General features: G+C 42.8%; 1 protein-coding gene across 2 annotated transcripts in view; it reads left to right on the forward strand.

Moving 5' to 3' along the window:
* LOC121727796 overlaps positions 1-18,254 on the forward strand; it is a 40,635-nt gene that overhangs the window by 11,743 nt on the left and 10,638 nt on the right. Inside the window, exon 1 of one of the 2 annotated variants that reach the window (XM_042115790.1) lies at positions 3,321-3,430. The exons of the other annotated variant lie outside the window; for it this stretch is intronic. Coding sequence (XP_041971724.1) covers positions 3,383-3,430 — 48 coding nt within the window. The 5' untranslated portion in view covers positions 3,321-3,382. Of the gene's footprint in view, positions 1-3,320; positions 3,431-18,254 lie in introns of those variants that run through there. 2 annotated transcript variants of the gene reach the window in all.

Genomic DNA, 18,254 nt, shown 5'->3' on the forward strand with positions numbered 1-18,254 from the left:
CGCGCGCCCCTATTCTGGTGAAACTTCCGAACAAAATTTGTGTCCAAACTTAAACGAGGCATAATATGAAAATACATATCAAAGTCGCGTAATGCAAATATTGTCATGTATACCGAGGAAATTTTATCTATAATAATTAATAAATAATAGATAAAATTTCCTCGGTTTCTTTTTAACCGACTTCAAAAAATATTTAATGATTCTTTTTCAATCTTCGTCTTGTAACAACAAGAGAATAATTTTTTCGCGATCCATATCCATTTTCCAGACAAGCACTCTCGTACACCATGAACCGTACGCGCCACCGTGACACGATGCGGCGCGCGCCGTACCGTATCACGGTGGCGGCGTCGTGCCGTAACACAGTGCCGGCGCCGCGCCGTGTCTGATGGGGACGCAGCCTAAGTAGGTACGGTGCAGCCGGTAACGCGCACATAGTTACACATATATGCGCATGTGCACACAACAACGTCAAGTATTAGTGAATATTAGAATGTAATTTCTCTAAACACGTTCGCTTCTCCGGACGACGCGTGTCCGCTGTCGGCTGTGTGTGTGTGTGTTCAAATGCCATCTGAAGAGCACATCTCGGAAGGTGACGCCACGTGACCTTACGCAACCAACAGACCCGCAGCGCCCGCAGCCCACGTAATGCCGTAGAGCCACATCGACACTTCCGAAAACTCCAATTTATGTCTCCATTCTGATCATTAATGCACAAAATAATACAACTGTTTGAAATTACTGCATTCTTCTCACCGTGCTCTACCTACCGGTTACGAGTTACGACCTATGGGCGGTAGAAAGCAACGAGTACAGACTACTGTTGCGTTTTCGACGGAACGGTTTGCTTGCTTACGCTACTAGTTATTGGATATCCACTTTAGCGGAAATCGCATGGGACTCGCACTTTACATAACGTCTAACCTTATCGAGCCGCGCGAGATTATGTAAATGCAATGAGTACGCGTAAGTCACTGTGAAAACTTTTTGTTCCGAGTACATAGTTGCACGCGCTCGGTCGGATGGACGTCGACGGTTTTCGTCGAATGTGATGAGGCATTCGTTATCGGTGTCGCAAAGCATTCAACGATGGCCGGGCATTATTCACGCAAATGTCGAAGTTGCACGCCACAAAGCCCGAAAGGGCATCGCGGTGCCGATGTGACATGTACACTGTAATTGAGCCGAGCCAAGGTCTGCGGAGACAAAAACTATGCCCATTTGTTAGCATTTAAAATTAACGATAAGCCTTGGCGCGTTTTAGTGCGTCAACGTCGGTCGGGTGGCGGCGAGTACGGCGGCGGTGAACTGTATCGCCGGTGTAAGTCGACGATGTCATAACATTATGAAACAATGGCCGGCAGCGCATCTTGTAATTACACCCTGTTGTGTGTTCATTCTGACACTCGAGTACCGCCGACCGCTCACCGGTCGCTATGTACAATGGTTTGTGCCTGTGGCCTTATTACTGTATTTTTTCGCCGTCCGAATTCCGAAGTGAATAGTGACTATGAGCGCAGATCGCTGAGCCTTGTATTGGTGAGCGGCGCCGACGCCGGCCGAAGGATTTCAGCTTACAATTTGTGTACTAATATTATAAATGCGAAAGTATCTCTGTCTGTTTGTCTGTCTGTCTGTCTCGCTTTCACGCCAAAACTACCGAACCGATTGTAATGAAATTTTGTATACAGATAGTCTAAAGCCTGAGAAAGGACATAGGCTACTTTTTTACTGGAAAAAGGGTTGTAAGGGGGTGAAAATACGAAAATTTGTTCAAATTAAGTTAGTTCCAAAAATTCATACTAGATGGCGCCGTGCGTCTCTTACATCGCGCTAACGCTTGACCAACATCTTTCTATAAGAGGTGGTATCATCATACATTCAAGTTTCGATTTTTTCGATTGTTATTTCTTATTTATGTTATTTAATAAGTCAGTACTTTATATTAAATACGTAACGTAACCTTAAACCTATCAATGATAAATAGTTTATGGGTAAAGTTGTGTAATTGGGGGGCTAAATAAGCTTTAAAATTTGGCATAAAATATAGAGTTTAATTTAAAAAAATGAAATATTATGTGCACACTGCACAGCTGTTTTGATTTAAGGGGTACCAGGTTTTTTTTATAAAAGCTTTTGACACCAATTTTGTTGACATCGCGCTTTATAAACTGAAGTCCACGCGCACGAAGTCGCGGGCAACAGCTAGTCAATAATATTTATCATAATATTACTTATTTGAATAACTAGTGCATCTGGGACTTTTATAACGAATAAGTAATATGATAAAATAATATAATGCGTAAACCGAACTGAAAATGATCAAATATGGATAAACGCTCCTGTTTTTTATGAAACTATGATGTCAGTGAAATCAAAACGAAGAGGAAGAATAGCATTTAGCAAGTTGCATTGCATCACATCCAGCGTCTGAACCGTTTAGTATGAGACGTATGCGTCAAAGTCAATTAAACGAGCACAAATTGTTTGGAGGCCAGCAATTGCGTTCTCGCGCTGCGACGTGGGACGAATACCGAGCGCTCGAGCGAGGGACTCTGTATCCTCTTGTTTTATTATTTTATACCATCTACATAGCTTAATTTATATCCTAAATAGCTATCTTGTATTATGATAATGATCTAGGCTTGTATGCGAGCGCTACGTGGAGTACAGGTCGCGAACCCGCGATCGCCGCGCCTCATTAGCGGAGGTCCTGCCGGCTGCCTGCCCCTGGGAAAACGTTCGGTGGACTTTCTCCGCCACCTTCGACCCCGGCCGCGCTCGCGCCGTGACTTTGTTTCCACAGTCCACACCCCTATCACACGGGCCCGCCTCCTCCATAATATTGTCTCAGCATCTGTAACGACTGTCGTTAAAATGTGAAATGGTATGCCGTATGCCTAATGGGCACGACCACGGCTAATATGTTATTATTATAAATCAATACTGAAAGTTGCACGTGAAGATTCATTTACTTTTAAGAACAAAACTAAAAAAAAATTGCGATGACCGAGACCGTCCGGGTCATTCGAAAAAAAATTCTCGATGCGCCTGCGCCACGTCTTTGAATATTATTCGATAATAATTGTTAGGAATCCATAAAATCGCATAAACGAGTCGTGAACTCGTGACAAATTCGGGAGGTCGCGCAAATGTCAGCGGTCGGCGCGAAGGCCGCGCGGAGCGGGCGGGCGAGTCCGCGGGGCGCGCTAGTGCGGCAGATTATCACCTGATAGCTGATACGCGTGTCCTGCCCCTGCGATAACGCGCCCGCATCGCGCCGCGTCCGCGCACGCCACACTACACACCGCGCACGCGCCCGAGACGCCCGCCGCCCGCCGCGCGCTCGCCACACACACCCGCAGACGTGACACTGACGATGACCGTGCAGGAGCCCGCCGCCCGCGCCGCGCCGCTCACCGCCGCCGTGAGTACCCCGTAACGCTCTCAGTGCATCCCGCTTGTTCTAGCCGAGGACCGAGACCGAGATACTCTACATCAGCTTCTCCTAGGAGCAATCCTGTTTTCGGTATCACTTTCATAGCATTATGCCGGCTACTTGATTTGGTGTAGCAGTCGTTGTGCACAATATAATATTATGTATAATGTAACTAATAGTACATACTATTATAACGTCTTATTAAAATGCATAGATTCCGGAAACTCAATGTACATAAATTAAAGCAGTAATAACTAAAATAACTATTAAAATGTATCGCTGTGGAATCAGATTTAGGATTACAAGCTGATATTGTACTAATATCATATTGTGTTCTGATTTCTGTGCTGATAGTGATTATCGTCAAAATCTAATCGGGCCACGTCCACAGTGTTTTGATTTATGACGTCGCGTGGTGGTGGTAGTAATTATAATGGCATATTACGGTAGGTACACAAGTGGCAGGAGTCGAGACTCAAGAGTGACTTGATTCAATTCAGCTTGAACGTAAACAAACAAACAACATCGATCTTAAATCTTACTGCTTGTTTCAAAATCTATTTAAATGTCACTTCTGTACCATTAGATAAATTAATTCATAGACAGATGGCAATACGGTGTCATGATGCTGCAGCCAATAGCGATGTAAACAATTCGGTGACGTCATAGTTCATACAGCCTCCAGCACCGGTGTGAGCCGGTGCTGGAGCCAATAGCGATGTAAACAATTCGGTGACGTCATAGTTCATACAGCCTCCAGCACCGGTGTGAGCCGGTGCATGGTGCTATGTAGACTATACTCATTTAAACGAGTAAGTAATTACTAGAGATTAACATGAACACAATGAACGGTAATGCCCATAAAGTGATGAGAACACGTCCGCGGAACATAGCGAGGATGCCTGCGCCTGCGCACTACGCACGTCACGTTCCTCGAGTAAAGGTCGCTCGCTTTGCCTTATTGAATGTAAATAAAGATGTTTGTTCAGATCGTAATTAATTTCGGGTGATGCGGTGTGGGGGGAGGGGCGAGGGTGGGAGGGGGAACTCACTCGGTCGAAACGAGTTCGTCAGCAGCTGAAACATTTCCATTGATTTTAATTACTCATGTAACAATAACAATACAACAGTACCGAGTACCGACTAATGATCATTGGGGTCGTGACTCGTGCACGGTCCGCATACAAATGATCTTCCTGACACACCTTTGTTTCGCCTTCTACTCTTCCGGTCTAGTTTCACATGAGTGATGTGACGTCACTGGTCTCCCCGCAGTCTGTGTTGGCAGCGCGCTCACACCACTCACACCGCACACGGCTCACACCGAACCAGCTCACCACATCCTCATTCACGAAGCCTAATATTATCGATACGCCGCGGTCGACATTCGCGCCGCATTATTTTTCTATTTTATTTTGTACACGAGAAAATGTATATCGGTCATGCTACATGCTGCATGCCTGTCAGATTATTTATGCTGCTTGTGCAATTGTACATTGTAATCAATGGATTAATGATATACATATGTAGTTTACATGTTAACAATAGGAATGCAACACGGCAGTTAATTTGGGGTTAACGGTTACTTTTGGAAGTTATTTTTTTCTTTCTAACGGCAGCTGACAAACCGGAGGTCATCGGTGGTCACTACTCACTACAATAAATTAATGAATTGACACACAAATTAACATCGAATATAGCTCTGTTCTAATTTTAAATTTAAAATATCGAGCAAATTTCATATCGGCTTACGTAAGTCAGCTAACGCAGCATTATTCATTCCAGTTTGTCACAACTCACACAATTCAACCGAGCTCGAGGCATCTCCACCACGTTAACTCCCTTACACATTATATTTTTCTTTCTAATGCATTGCTCATCAAAATGTTACTTTTTTGATGCCGGCATTGCGTGGCTCACAGCTGCTATTGTATCATTGTAGTCACTGGCAAGTGGCATGTCACTGTGCACTGGTATGACTTTGAAAAAAACAGCTTGATAGTTGACACTTGATAGATATGGACAACAACGTTGCAGCTATTCGGAGGATGCCTAAATCCCAATGAACAGGGCGAGTGGTATAATCAAAACGCAAGGGTTCGTAGTTTCAAAACAAGCTCCAACTTGACTTGCGACACCGAGACTATTACCTAACACACGTAGGCATCTACAATAAGAATATAAAGCACTAATTATTATAATATGTGAATTATGAAATATGATGCGACCTCTCGTTGGTGCATAATTTTGAATATATTTATCTCTAACCTGACAATCGAGTGCAATTATAATGTAATTCAGTACTAAATATTTATGACCTAGACTTTCGGCGACACTGGCCAGGCCCCAGCGACCCCATCCTAGGACCATGACAACTTAAAAACTGGTATATATCGCGCACCTCGATACATTAATCATTAGATGAGTCACTCGTTTACACGATAGCTTCGGGGTCATCTTCACTCTTCAGTAGGTTCTTGAATTATTAAAAATTAAACTGTTTTACCCGTTAACATGATAGGGAGATACAAAGAACATAAAAAACATTTTGTGATAGCTTAATTTTTAGCTCGCTCTATCTTTTATTTTGAAGACCCAAATTAAATGTACGTCGTATTACCCAAGTTGTCCCGAAACATTAGACGACATACGAATGTCGCAACTCGCAGATATTTGCGCATATGGGCATCGTGCAGTGCGCGGACTGCGCTGCGGTGTCGAAAGCTATCGCGAAGTCCGCGCGGGTGACGTGGCGCGGTGCTACCCAGAGCGACGCCCGCCGCCTGCCACGTCAGCCCAATATCTACTCCCGAAGTTCCGACAGACTGCGCCTGCAACTTCACTGTTTAAGTTTATTTGTGTGACATCACACAAAAAATCTTAAACAGAACTCAAGATAGCTCCTTAGCTCTACCTTTTCATCTTTAGCTTCTTTGTCTTAAGTCCAGCAAAATCTTCAGTTATAGATAATTCGATAGCGTCTTATCTTTGCGATCGCGAGTGTAGCAACTCTGTGCGTCTCGGTGCAACGCGAGTGGCGACCGGATGTGCGGGGTCACTGCGGGCTATTCCCGTCGCGTCGCCCGCGGCTGCAGCGCGTCCTCGCGGTCGCCACACATTGCCGAGAGCGACACAGCTGCGACGATGATCGCTCCCACTTATACTACTATGGTATCAAATACACTGACATCTCTTCCAGCGCTATGTGATATGTCTTGCAACTTGTATAGGTACTAAGAAGCAAATAGTATGCTCCTAGTCTCCGACTCTATTCGGAGTCGCCTGCACAGATTTAAGATTACGCCAAATGTCACGGCATATAATTAAGTCTTACGACTATTATGCTAAAGGTTATCTGCGACTAGATTCATTTATTTTTTCTCTTTTCGAATATTTTTAATTACGCTGTATGTATACGACGTCTATAATTAAAAATATTACATACTTACTTATTTCGTTATGACAAAACAAATAAACGCTGCGATATACTTTTTGCGAACGAAACAAAACGTAATATTATGTAGCCGTGACATTTCGGTGTGAGTGAGCATTTGTGATCGACGATCGTTTTGCTGTATTGGCATTTGAAATGCGACTTTATAATCGCTACTTAAGCGGCCGAAACACATAATAATATCTCGTTGTATATAATTAATACCTATTTCAGTGCTGGTGCTGTTTCTAGTCTCCTCTGCCGCCCTAAACGTTGTACGCCCTAATGTAAATTGTAACGCCGCCGCGCCGCCGCGAGCGCAATTTGCGTGTAATATTATATTAAAAGTTTTAGAACCTAAAATTTGTCTCCTCCGAAGACTCCGGACACCGAAATGATTTAGGTTTGTCACCTGAAATTTACGTCTCACTAAAATAAGTGGTCGTTTCGCCCACGCCTGCCCGTTTCGGTGCGGCCGGCGCGGCGGCGCGGCGGCGCGGCGGCGCGGCGGCGGCTACGGCGGTGCTGCTGGCTCCGCGTCCACATGATTCACTCTTTACAGAATATAATAATACTAGCTGTTGCCCGCGACTTCGTGCGCGTGGACTTCAGTTTATAATAAAGCGCGATGTCAACAAAATTGGTGTCAAAAGCTTTTATAAAAAAACCCTGGTACCCCTTAAATCAATACAGCTGTGCAGTGTGCACACAATACGAGTAAGTATTTCATTTTTTATACTTATTAAACTTTATATTTTATGCCAAATTTTAAAGCTTATTTAGCCCCCCAATTACACAACTTTACCCATAAACTATTTATCATTGATAGGTTTAAGGTTACGACTTACGTCACTGCACAGATAAAGTACTGAGTTTTTTAATACCGTAGAATAGATATAACAATCGAAAAAAATCGAAACATAAATGTAAGATGATACCACCTCTTATAGAAAGACTTTTGAGCAAGCGTCAGCGCGATATAGAAGACGCACGGCGCCATCTATTATGAATTTTTGGAACTAACTTAATTTGAACAAATTTACGCATTTTCACCCCCTGACAACCCTTTTTTCCAGTAAAAAAGTAGCCTATGTCCTTTCTCAGGCTTTATACTATCTGTATACAACATTTCATTACAATCGGTTCAGTAGTTTTGGCGTTTGGCGTGAAAGCGAGACTGACAGACATACAGAGATACTTTCGCATTTATAATATTAGTATAGATTATGTGCACACTGCACAGCTGTTTTTGGGTATTTTGATTAATTAAGGGCCGCGCTACACCGGAATGGCAGCGGCGAGGCGAGCACTTTCAGCGCTGCCATTCCGGTGTAGCGCGGCTCTAAGAGGGGTACCACTTACCAGGGTTTTAAAAAGTTTTTAAATTCGACACAAATTTTGTTGACATCGCGCGCTATAAACTAAAGTCCACGCGGACGAAGTCGCGGGCAACAGCTAGTAACTAATGTATGATTAGTTCTATGTTACAATGAAGTAAAAAATAAAACGCCATCTGTTGAATCGTATTAGAACTAAAATGTTCATTGCATCGATATATTTCTGTATTTTTTTATAATTTTATACATAAAATATATTTAAGATTTTTGAAATATTATTTTAATACACATCCAAGACCCAGGAACATTGAAAACTTTTTGTTCCGCCTGCGGGACTCGAACCCAGGACCCCCGGGATGAGCGCTGGCCACGCGCAATGCGAATTAATTTTCATCGATATTTTCATGGAAATAAGATATTTTCCCACATCAAAATGTAGACTTTGTCCTTTCTCAGACTCTAGAATAACTGTGTACAAAATTTCATTGCAATCGGTTCAGTAGTTTTGGCGTGAAAGCGAGACAGACAGACAGACAGAGATACTTTCGCATTTATAATATTAGTATGGATAGTATGGATTATTATACTTTATATGTGGTCATTTATTTGAACATTATTTTGTATAATATATTATTATTATGCTAATGTATAATGTTGAAGAAGTCGCCACAAAAGAAATATAATATTTAAATTCCCCATTTTTGTGTCCGAAATGCATTCAATAATAATATGATGATTGTGTGCCTACAGCAGCTGTGATACTCGTTATATTACCATTTTACTCACTACTAACTAGTAGAGTTAGTTCATAATGTTAAGTACATTAATAAAATAATATTTAATATAAAATATTACTTCTGTGGGCAGTAGGTCCGGAGATGTGACCTGTCGGTCTTCACCACGTCGCATCACAGTCGAGGTGTCACAACACTTGGCAACATTCGGTAGCGCCAGTGTTCAGTAATTATTATTATTAAGGGGGCGACTAACCCTAAAGTGTCGATTTTATAATTCATTTTTATACTTGTAAATAAGCCCTGAATTGTTTCATTTTCTAAAATTAGATACTACATTATATTTCCGAGAATTCAATCTGAGCAAAAACACGATATCTTAAAATTTTCTCGATAGAAAAAAATCACAAAGATGCATTTAATTTTCACGAATTTTTCATTTATTGCCATAACCGTGCATTGAACTATAGTTTGTGCGTTTTATGATGATATGCGTGACACATTATAATTGACAATAGTAGGGAAGTTTCCTAACAAAAATTAATCGATAATTTAAAAATATCGAATCACTTCGTAAAGGAATTGCAATCGAAATTATCGATTTCGTACTGACATTTCAGTGGTGCCGGCGATTTAAGATTGCCGCCCTTTTTTATCGATTTGATTTCGATTCAACAGAGTCAATCTCTATTGACATAAGTTCCGTTTCATGCATCTGAGATTTTTCAAATGTTTTCGTAACAATAATTATATACTCCTATTTCACAGTTAATATTTATAATTTTATATTAATAAGTTAGCATTTAGCAACTTTTCATTTTTATTCATTTACAATTATAGGAAACATAAATTTGTTTTTGTAGATGGAATATAATTTATTACATTTCGATTTTTTTTGTTTTCTTGTAAAAAAACCCGTAGCAAGGAATATGAAAACTGTCACCCATATCATCTTAAAACGCACAAACTATAAGTTAATATTTTAACACATTGTATAAAATTCTATCATTGAGAGATCGACCTAGCGGATTTTTAAAATGTTGTATATTTATCTAATTATTGTGAAAAAACTAATTTGGCGATGAATCCGCGTCGTCCTTTTTCACCTGGCATATGAAAGACGGGCGTGAGTGTGAAGAGAGAAGGACGATGTTTGATTTTTTGGGTTAGTCGCCCTCTTAATGTTCAAATGTTAATAACGTTACGTCTGCTGGCTCCCTGCGCCGTGACACAACGCGGATTGCGGCATCCGTTACTAAACAATATGCAAACCTTTGTTCACTGTAATTCAACAAAAACCCGAAACAAAAACCAAAATTTAACGTTTTTATCTCAGCTGAAGGCTAAAATGTTAGAATTTTCCTGCATAGCCTTTTCCTACTATGTAGAGTATTGTAGAGTTTAGACGATCCTCGCTGTACTGTATGTCGATTGTCGAAGTGTAACACTAGTGACCTCGTTCCGTCGAGGAAGGAGAGTGTGGCGGTGCGGGGGGTGCGCCGTGCGGGGGGCGCGGGGGCTGCCGAAAGCTGTTGACATTGAGCCCGCAGCGCGCACGCACACGCCGCCACCCAGGGGTGTTACTAGCAGACCTGTCTAATTCAACACTCGATGACTCAGCTAGCTGATAGCTCGAGACCCGATAGGAACGGTCGGGGCTGGTGGGGAGCCACTTTCTGCCGGCGCTCGGTAGGACGGTTTATGCAACTCTACGTAGAGTTTCTTCTCTCGATCTCACAAGTCACAACTATTGACATAATCCAAATTACAGCCATGAGATCACAATGATTCTCGTGTTGTTAGTAAACATCGTCCTCGGCGTCTGTTGTGACTTGTGGCTGATCACTGATGTCGCTGTCAGTGCGAGCACAAAAGAAACGCAGCGGTGCGCCGTCGCAGGCGGCCCACTTCCGCCACCGTTCCTGGAACGGACCAGCTTTCTGTCCACCGGCCGGGCCGGTTTTTGCGCGTCGTCCTGCTCGCGACCGGTCCACCTGATACTACTTACAGACTTACCTTAGATACCACACTGATTTACCTAAAAAGTGAATATGCCTCCGCGCCGTTTGCCCACGAGCTACTCGGGGACTCGATAATAAAGAAATGGTTAAACCATATCATGTTAACCATATATCGTGGCCTAGTGAGTGCATTATTGCGGTGCACGTAACGAGGAGAATCGTCCGTGAAGTGCGGAGGGAGTCTATGAGCCGTGACCGGCCGCCGGCGCGAGGGTGGACGGCGGTGCTGCTCCGGTGCTGCGGGAAACAGACCCAGACGGAGTTAGTGTTTCAATTGCACGGATCTGAGAGCGGCCCACGGCGCTCGACGATCGCCCGCCTAGCTACAGAACGATTGTATTCAAATTGTTTGTGTAGTAACATCAGGTAACACGACGCAACGTTTCGGTCAGCGCGTCCGACGACGGCCGGGTCGATCGAAGTATCAGTGAAGATTTTGCTTTCTAAGTCTTCCCCCCTTTTTATGAAATAAGGGGGCAAACGAGCAAACGGATCACCTGATGGCAAGCAACTTCCGTCGCCCATGGACACTAGCAGCATCAGAAGAGCTGCAGGTGCGTTGCCGGCCTTAGAGGAGGGTAGGGAAGGGAATAGGGCAGGGGAGGGAAGGAAATAGGAGAGGGTAGGGAAGGGAAAAGTGTAGGGGATTGGGCCTCCGGTAAACTCACTCACTCGGCGAAACACAGCGCAAACGCTGTTTCACGCTGGTTTTCTGTGAGCCTGTGGTATTTCTCCGGTCGAGCCGGCCCATTCGTGCCGAAGCGTGGCTCTCCCACGTCAAAAGTCCCACCCTTTTTTGTATCGCGTGCTCTAGCAGCTCTACTCTTGTTATTTCGTTAATCGTTACGCAAACGTTACCATTTAGCTTACAACAGAATGCTTTTAGACAACAGAGGAAAGCTCGATTACGTCTGTAATCTGTATCAAAAGAGTTCGTATGGCTCGGTCGCGGAATGCCCGTTAGAAGTGGAAGCGTAGCTAGTAGCCACACAAAAAGTCCGCTACTGCTATCTATTAACTAATTGTCTCCGACGATTCACGATTAAGCTCTCGCAGTGACCTAGTGCCGGCGCGGGGTGGGGCGGGGCGGTCAGGGGGGAGGCGGGGATCAGATACCGCCGCCGCGCGCCGGCAACAATGGGTCGCGTGGGCCGCAGCTTTCCACTTACGTAACGCCTGAAACCGCCGCTGCAGCCGCTCAGGCCTCAGCCCCTTATTGTTTACGCGTTGATATTAATTCGTTAATCATTTTGGCTATCGCATACATCGTGTATTGTGTATTGTACCCTCCGCGGTCGACCAACCAACAATAGGAAAGGCGGCGTTATCTCGTAGCGATCTACTTTAAACAACCTTAATTGAATCGTTATCAGTCGCTATCGCGGGAAGCGATAAGGGCTCGTTAATAAAATGTTTTAGTGTCGTCGTATAATGTGAGTCACAATATTAGACGACGACATTATGCGACACGTAACTAATTTCCGATGATTATTATTATCGAGAGGCATGCCGCATGCGTGATTCAGCTCTATAGTTAGTAGTAGTAGTAGTAAAGTGTACAAAATTTTTTCGTTACCAATGTTACTCGAAAATTAGGATTAATTTTAATTCTCGACTCCTACCCTCTCCGGGAGTTCCGTATGGGGTAAAGCAGTCTCTATCCCTTATAGTTTTATTTATTTTTATTACTTATATTATTTATATTATTATAGTTAGGGAATGCAAATCTCGCGAGATTGGGGCTCAAGCGAGATCCCGCGAGTTTATGAATACAATACCGCGTGATCTCGCCAATTTCGAGATCTCGCGAGATTAGCAGTTTGGTGGGTTTTTTTGTAAATAATCACAATATTTAAATAAATTACGAAAAAAAAAAATATTATAAGTATTATAAGATTAACATTCATTTTCACAATTTTTTTAAATTGAATTTTATGCATCGAACATTGTTTGACGTATCTGTCTATAATTTTTAAGAAGTAAACTTTGACATAAGTACGTATCTACCATCTATCAAATAACAAATGAAAGAAACAACCAGTCTTCTCTTCTAATGTGCGCTTTTATAATTTTGTACGTCGCGGTAATATCGTGGACGTCCGCGGTAAAACGATAACATATGGAAGTACAATGTATGGAAATATATGAAGACGTTTTTAAATTTCAGTCGACGATAACTTTTTAACGTGCACGTTAGAGGACATCACGACGTCTACACTTCTATACCGCACAAAACGTCCGCGGTGCGTAAAATCAAAAGGGCATTGAACGTACCCAACGTTTTATCGTGGAGGCCGGCGTCCACGATAACGTGACGTCCAGAATTATAAAAGCGCACACTATCAAACACAAATCTTTTAGTAATAAAACAGTTATTTTGTAACAAAACAACGAGAAGTCAAAATTCAGGACCTAGTTGAAAATCACAGTGCACAGTTGCTTAGTTTTTACTTCGTGATCGCAACTCCGTCCGTGTCAGTACGCGCTTCGAATAAGACATTTTTGCTCAAGTGCAATCTCGTCAAACTCGCGAGATCTCGGCTTTTTTTCGTCCGAGATCAATCTCGCTAAAAAAGGCCGAGATCTCGCGAGAACGAGATTGCATTCCCTAATTATAGTTTTATTTATTTTTTGTTATTTTAATTCACGTGAAGTTATAGAAATTTTGTTGTGACGTCAATTGTCACACCTTTGGTCCCAGCAGAATATCAGTGCAACAAACTCGTAATCGCTGAGGGCCCAGTTTTGGCATCACACAATATAGTATTGTAATATTGTTTTTATATCTTTATGTATTTTAGATTGTCTTTTAATATTGTGTTTTGTGATTCTCAAAATAAACATTCTTATCTTATCTATATCTATACCTACTAATATTATAATTCTGCAGAGTTTGTTAGTTTGTTTGTTTGTTTGAACGCGATAATCTCAGGAATTACTGGTCCGATTTGAAAAATTATTTCAGTGTTAGAGAGACCATTTATCGAGGAAGGCTATAGGCTATATTCTATCACGCCAAGACTAATAGAAGCGAAGAAATAGAGGAAAATGTGGATTAAACGGGGGGAAATTATTTGAAAGGGCTTATTTGAACGCGCTAATCTCAGGAACTACTGGTCCGATTTGAAAAATTCTTTCAGTGTTAGATAGCCCATTTATCGAGGAAGGCTATAAGTTATATTTTATCATGCCAAGACTAATAGAAACGAAGAAATAGAGGAAAATGTGAAAAAAACGGGGGAAATTATTTGAAAGGGCTTATTTGAACGCGCTAATCTCAGGAACTACTAATCCGATTTAAAAAATTCTTTCAGTGTTAGATAGCCCATTGATGGAGAAAGGCTATAGGCTATATTTTTTCATGCTAAGATTAATAAGAGCGAAGAAATAGAGGAAAGTGTGGAAAAAACGGGGGGAAAATATTTGAAAGGGCTTATTTGAACGCGCTAATCTCAGGAACTACTGGTCCGATTTGAAAAAAATCTTGCAGTGTTATATAGCCTATTTATCGAGGAAGGCCATAGGCTATATTTTATTATTATACGACTAATAGGAGCGAAGAAATAGAGGAAAATGTGGAAATAACGGGGGAAATTATATTAAATTGCTTATTATCTTCTATCTAAGATTGTTAAGAACTACTGGCGCAATTTTTATGTTATTTGGCAAACATGAAGAATAGACCACGTTAAGGGACATAGGCTAATTTTTACGGAAAAATGTACGGTCGCGTGAAATTCCTAAATTACGCAAGCGAAGCCGCGCGGAACATCTATATAAGTATAATAAAATCGTAGGAAAGTCAATGCTGTACATTGAATATTTTTTTACAAATAAGTAATACTTGGGACGTGATCTATAATTATACTAACGCGGATGAAGTCGCGGGCAACAGCTAGTCTATAATAACTCCCACACCGGTTTCGGTGAAGGTGACCGGTTTCATTAAAACCAGATCAGTTACACAGGAGTAATTTTTATAGTGCCCAATTGTGTGCGCAGTACACAAGAGCACTACTACGCTCGTAACCCAGTGGGACGGAAGACCGACACGACTGGCAAGAGATCAAGCGCAGGACCGACTTTTTACACGCCCATCCGACGCATATGTATCGGACGTTATCTCTATCCCTATATTATGGAGATAGGTAATAACATCACACACTATTAGTTATTATGATAGATCTTAAAAAGAAAAGGAAACAAGATCAAAGCGACGCCAATTTCATATGTGCGAATGAAGTCATAATTTAAAACTACATACATAGAGCGTATTGAGACGCTATGTATAGATCTACACAGTACCTACACGACGACCCATTCGGAGCACAAGAGACGCGCCCGCTTCCGGGCCACGTCGCCGCTTGTATACTTATGTAGATTAGTATCGTCTCGGTAATATTTTATTAGTGGAACCGTTCCGTGGGCGAGCCTGCGTAACGGTGACCGGACCAGTTGTAACGCCGAAGTACTGACTACTGACCGGTATCTCTGCGACTCTAACGGCCGAGCTCTCAGACTGACACTAATAATAATATGCGAGACCCTCTATGGCCTATGCGAGCACCTATAGAGGGTTTCGCTAATTCTCTGATGGCCGGATTGCCAGAATCCTGAGATTGGAGCAGCATGATACTTGAGATTCGTTTATAAAGCTTTAAGGTATTCGGATGAAGTCGGCGTGATGCCACAACGACACGATAAGTACCCTATCATTATATTACGATACTTACATCTTTAATGGTGGCCTTGTCGACGACTTAACTGTCGAGTGCCGAGGATCTGCTGGGCCGTACATTAGCGTGTTTAATATTTAATGGACCAGACGACAAATACAAACGCTATTATTGGCTCCGAGTGCTTCTTATTATTTGGGTCGGAAGATGTGCACGTGTGGAAACAGCAGACCCGCGACATCTGGCGCATACTCACTAAATACAGACTTTGTGACGAGAGTAGTTTACATTTTAGAGCACTGTGGTCTGCGCAATATTACCACGTCATGTTAATCTAGATCACTCTAGATACAGATAATCCGTTGAGCCACCGCGTATCCCCATTTTCAGACTACTTACATGTGAAACATGACCCCAATTCGTGCTCGTTCAGAAGCCGTTACTCACAGCTTGTAAATTTTATCCTCTACATTATTCTCGCTTTAGAAATAAATATTTGTAATTCTCGTGTAGGTATCTTATCTGCCATCATTTACCATGAGCAACATTAGTACTTTCGCTGCGAGTGTCTTCAACTAGTCCTTTCTGCTAATGGATGTTTGCCGCGTGTTACGTCATGTGACATGTTGATAAACAAAGGAAGTTTTTATCGCTGATGAAAACGAAAACACGTTTTTTATCTCCCAGATCCCGAGGCTCTATAATTATATTTCTATGGCGTCCGTGTTCCTTATGTCTGAGGCAGAAATAGCATCGATTGAAGCTTACTGTTTTTGTTGATGCTTTTTTATGTAAGTAGAGCTATAGTGCAGACTGCAGCAGTCGCTGTGAAGATGGATATAATATCATTCCTCACTCGGTCACCATTCTCCAGGGCATCTATGAATAAGTCTTAGACTGGATTAGCACGGGAACTTCCGCGTGACGATCGTTAGAAGCTTAATAATGCTGTCCATCACGCTGTGCGACATGCGGCAGCCGTCGGCGTCGCGTCGTGCGCATTTAGAGGACATTGGCAGTTCAGATTACAGTAGACATTGAATGATGTCTATCGTCTACTGTACACTGGGGTACACACACACAACCCCGAGGAGCTGCTTCTTTACCTGTGGCCACAGGTAAAGAAGCAGCTACTCGGGGTTAGTGGGCCAGCAATATGTGACCAGCCCGGTCGCCGGGAAAGTATCACGGTTCAAGAGCCGGGGTCGGGTCGGCCGCGGCCCTTCCGTCAGCTGACCGATCGCGAGAACAACACCGCGCCATCACACGCGCCAGTTAGTGAACGAGAACCCCAGCGCCGGAGACGTAACGGTACCGCGCGCCCGCCGGCTGAGCTGCGGCCCGGTTAGAGGTCGACCCCCGCCCCCCGCCGCGCCGCCTGCTCCCACGACCGTACACATTCCGACCCAGCTTAGGGCTCGTAGGGCCCGTGAACTGCGCCTTATTTTAAGATATTTTGACTTATGAATTATGATGCATTAAGCGCCACGATTTTTAACTTTTTTGTCGCGTGGTAGTAGTAAATGACATGATATTATTATCGTTCGTAAGCTCGTTACCTCTAGTGACTAGTGAGTAGCGACAACTTACCCGTCGCGAATATCCTGTAGCTGGCGCGGCGCCAGCTGCCGTGTGCTCCCCTCCCGCCGCCCGCGCCCGCCCCCGGCTATATTTACCTCCGCGCCCTCCAGCGAAGGGCTCGCGGTGCGGTCTGCGAATGACTCAAACTGTTTACACTTTAGCTGGTTGTTTTAACCGTTGGTAAAACTTCGACGCAAGTAGACAGTCGCGATTCGCGACGTTTCATAATGGCTTTCTGCATAATTAGACATGAATTGCAAATAAGTATCTAGTAGGGTTGCTGAGGATTCCTCTTCCGCTTCCTCATAATGAGGAAGTTCCGCAATATTTTGGGTTCCTCAACCGCTACCGCATCCTCATAAATAAAAATTAAAAAATCCTCTTCCGCTATCGCTTCCTCAAAATTTAAGAGGAATTTATGAGGAATTTCACTGCGCATGCGCGTCGCGAATCCAATCACGGCAACGCACACGCCAGAGCCAGAGAATTGTATCATTCACTCATCTTTTTTTTTGTGTGCGTTGTTGTGTATGTTTAGCTTGGGAAAATTAAGGAATTCAGACCGAATAATTCGTGTAGTTTTGAAAGTTGGTACAGTTGTTCCTAAAGGTGTCTGAACCACAACCAAAGCAAATGTGAACCTGAATTGAAACGTTTAAAAATAACGCGATTGCCCTGCAGATGAATATACTAAAAGTCTCCGAGGGTGGGACAAGAGCAGCGCGCGGTGGAATTAGGGGACTACGTTACGCCGATTTGCTGTATCTGTCTCTAGGTACAGTTAATCGAGGTAACGTATTCCCGTGATTCTTCCTTCAAAGTTGATCCTATCTAAATTTATTCTTTTTAAATATCTTCAGGAAGAATGAGTCTATACCACTACGTTTTTATTTTATCGTAAACATCTTTCAAATTTATTTTATGGTCGATCGATTGGCGGGGTACGGGGCATTATTTTTTATTTATTAGTAAATTTAGAAAAAATCTAACGTAGCTTTAACAGATCATAGTACTTATTGTATAAAAATCA

This window comes from Aricia agestis, chromosome 6, assembly GCF_905147365.1.
Source record: "Aricia agestis chromosome 6, ilAriAges1.1, whole genome shotgun sequence".
In the NCBI taxonomy this organism is placed as follows: domain Eukaryota; kingdom Metazoa; phylum Arthropoda; class Insecta; order Lepidoptera; family Lycaenidae; genus Aricia; species Aricia agestis.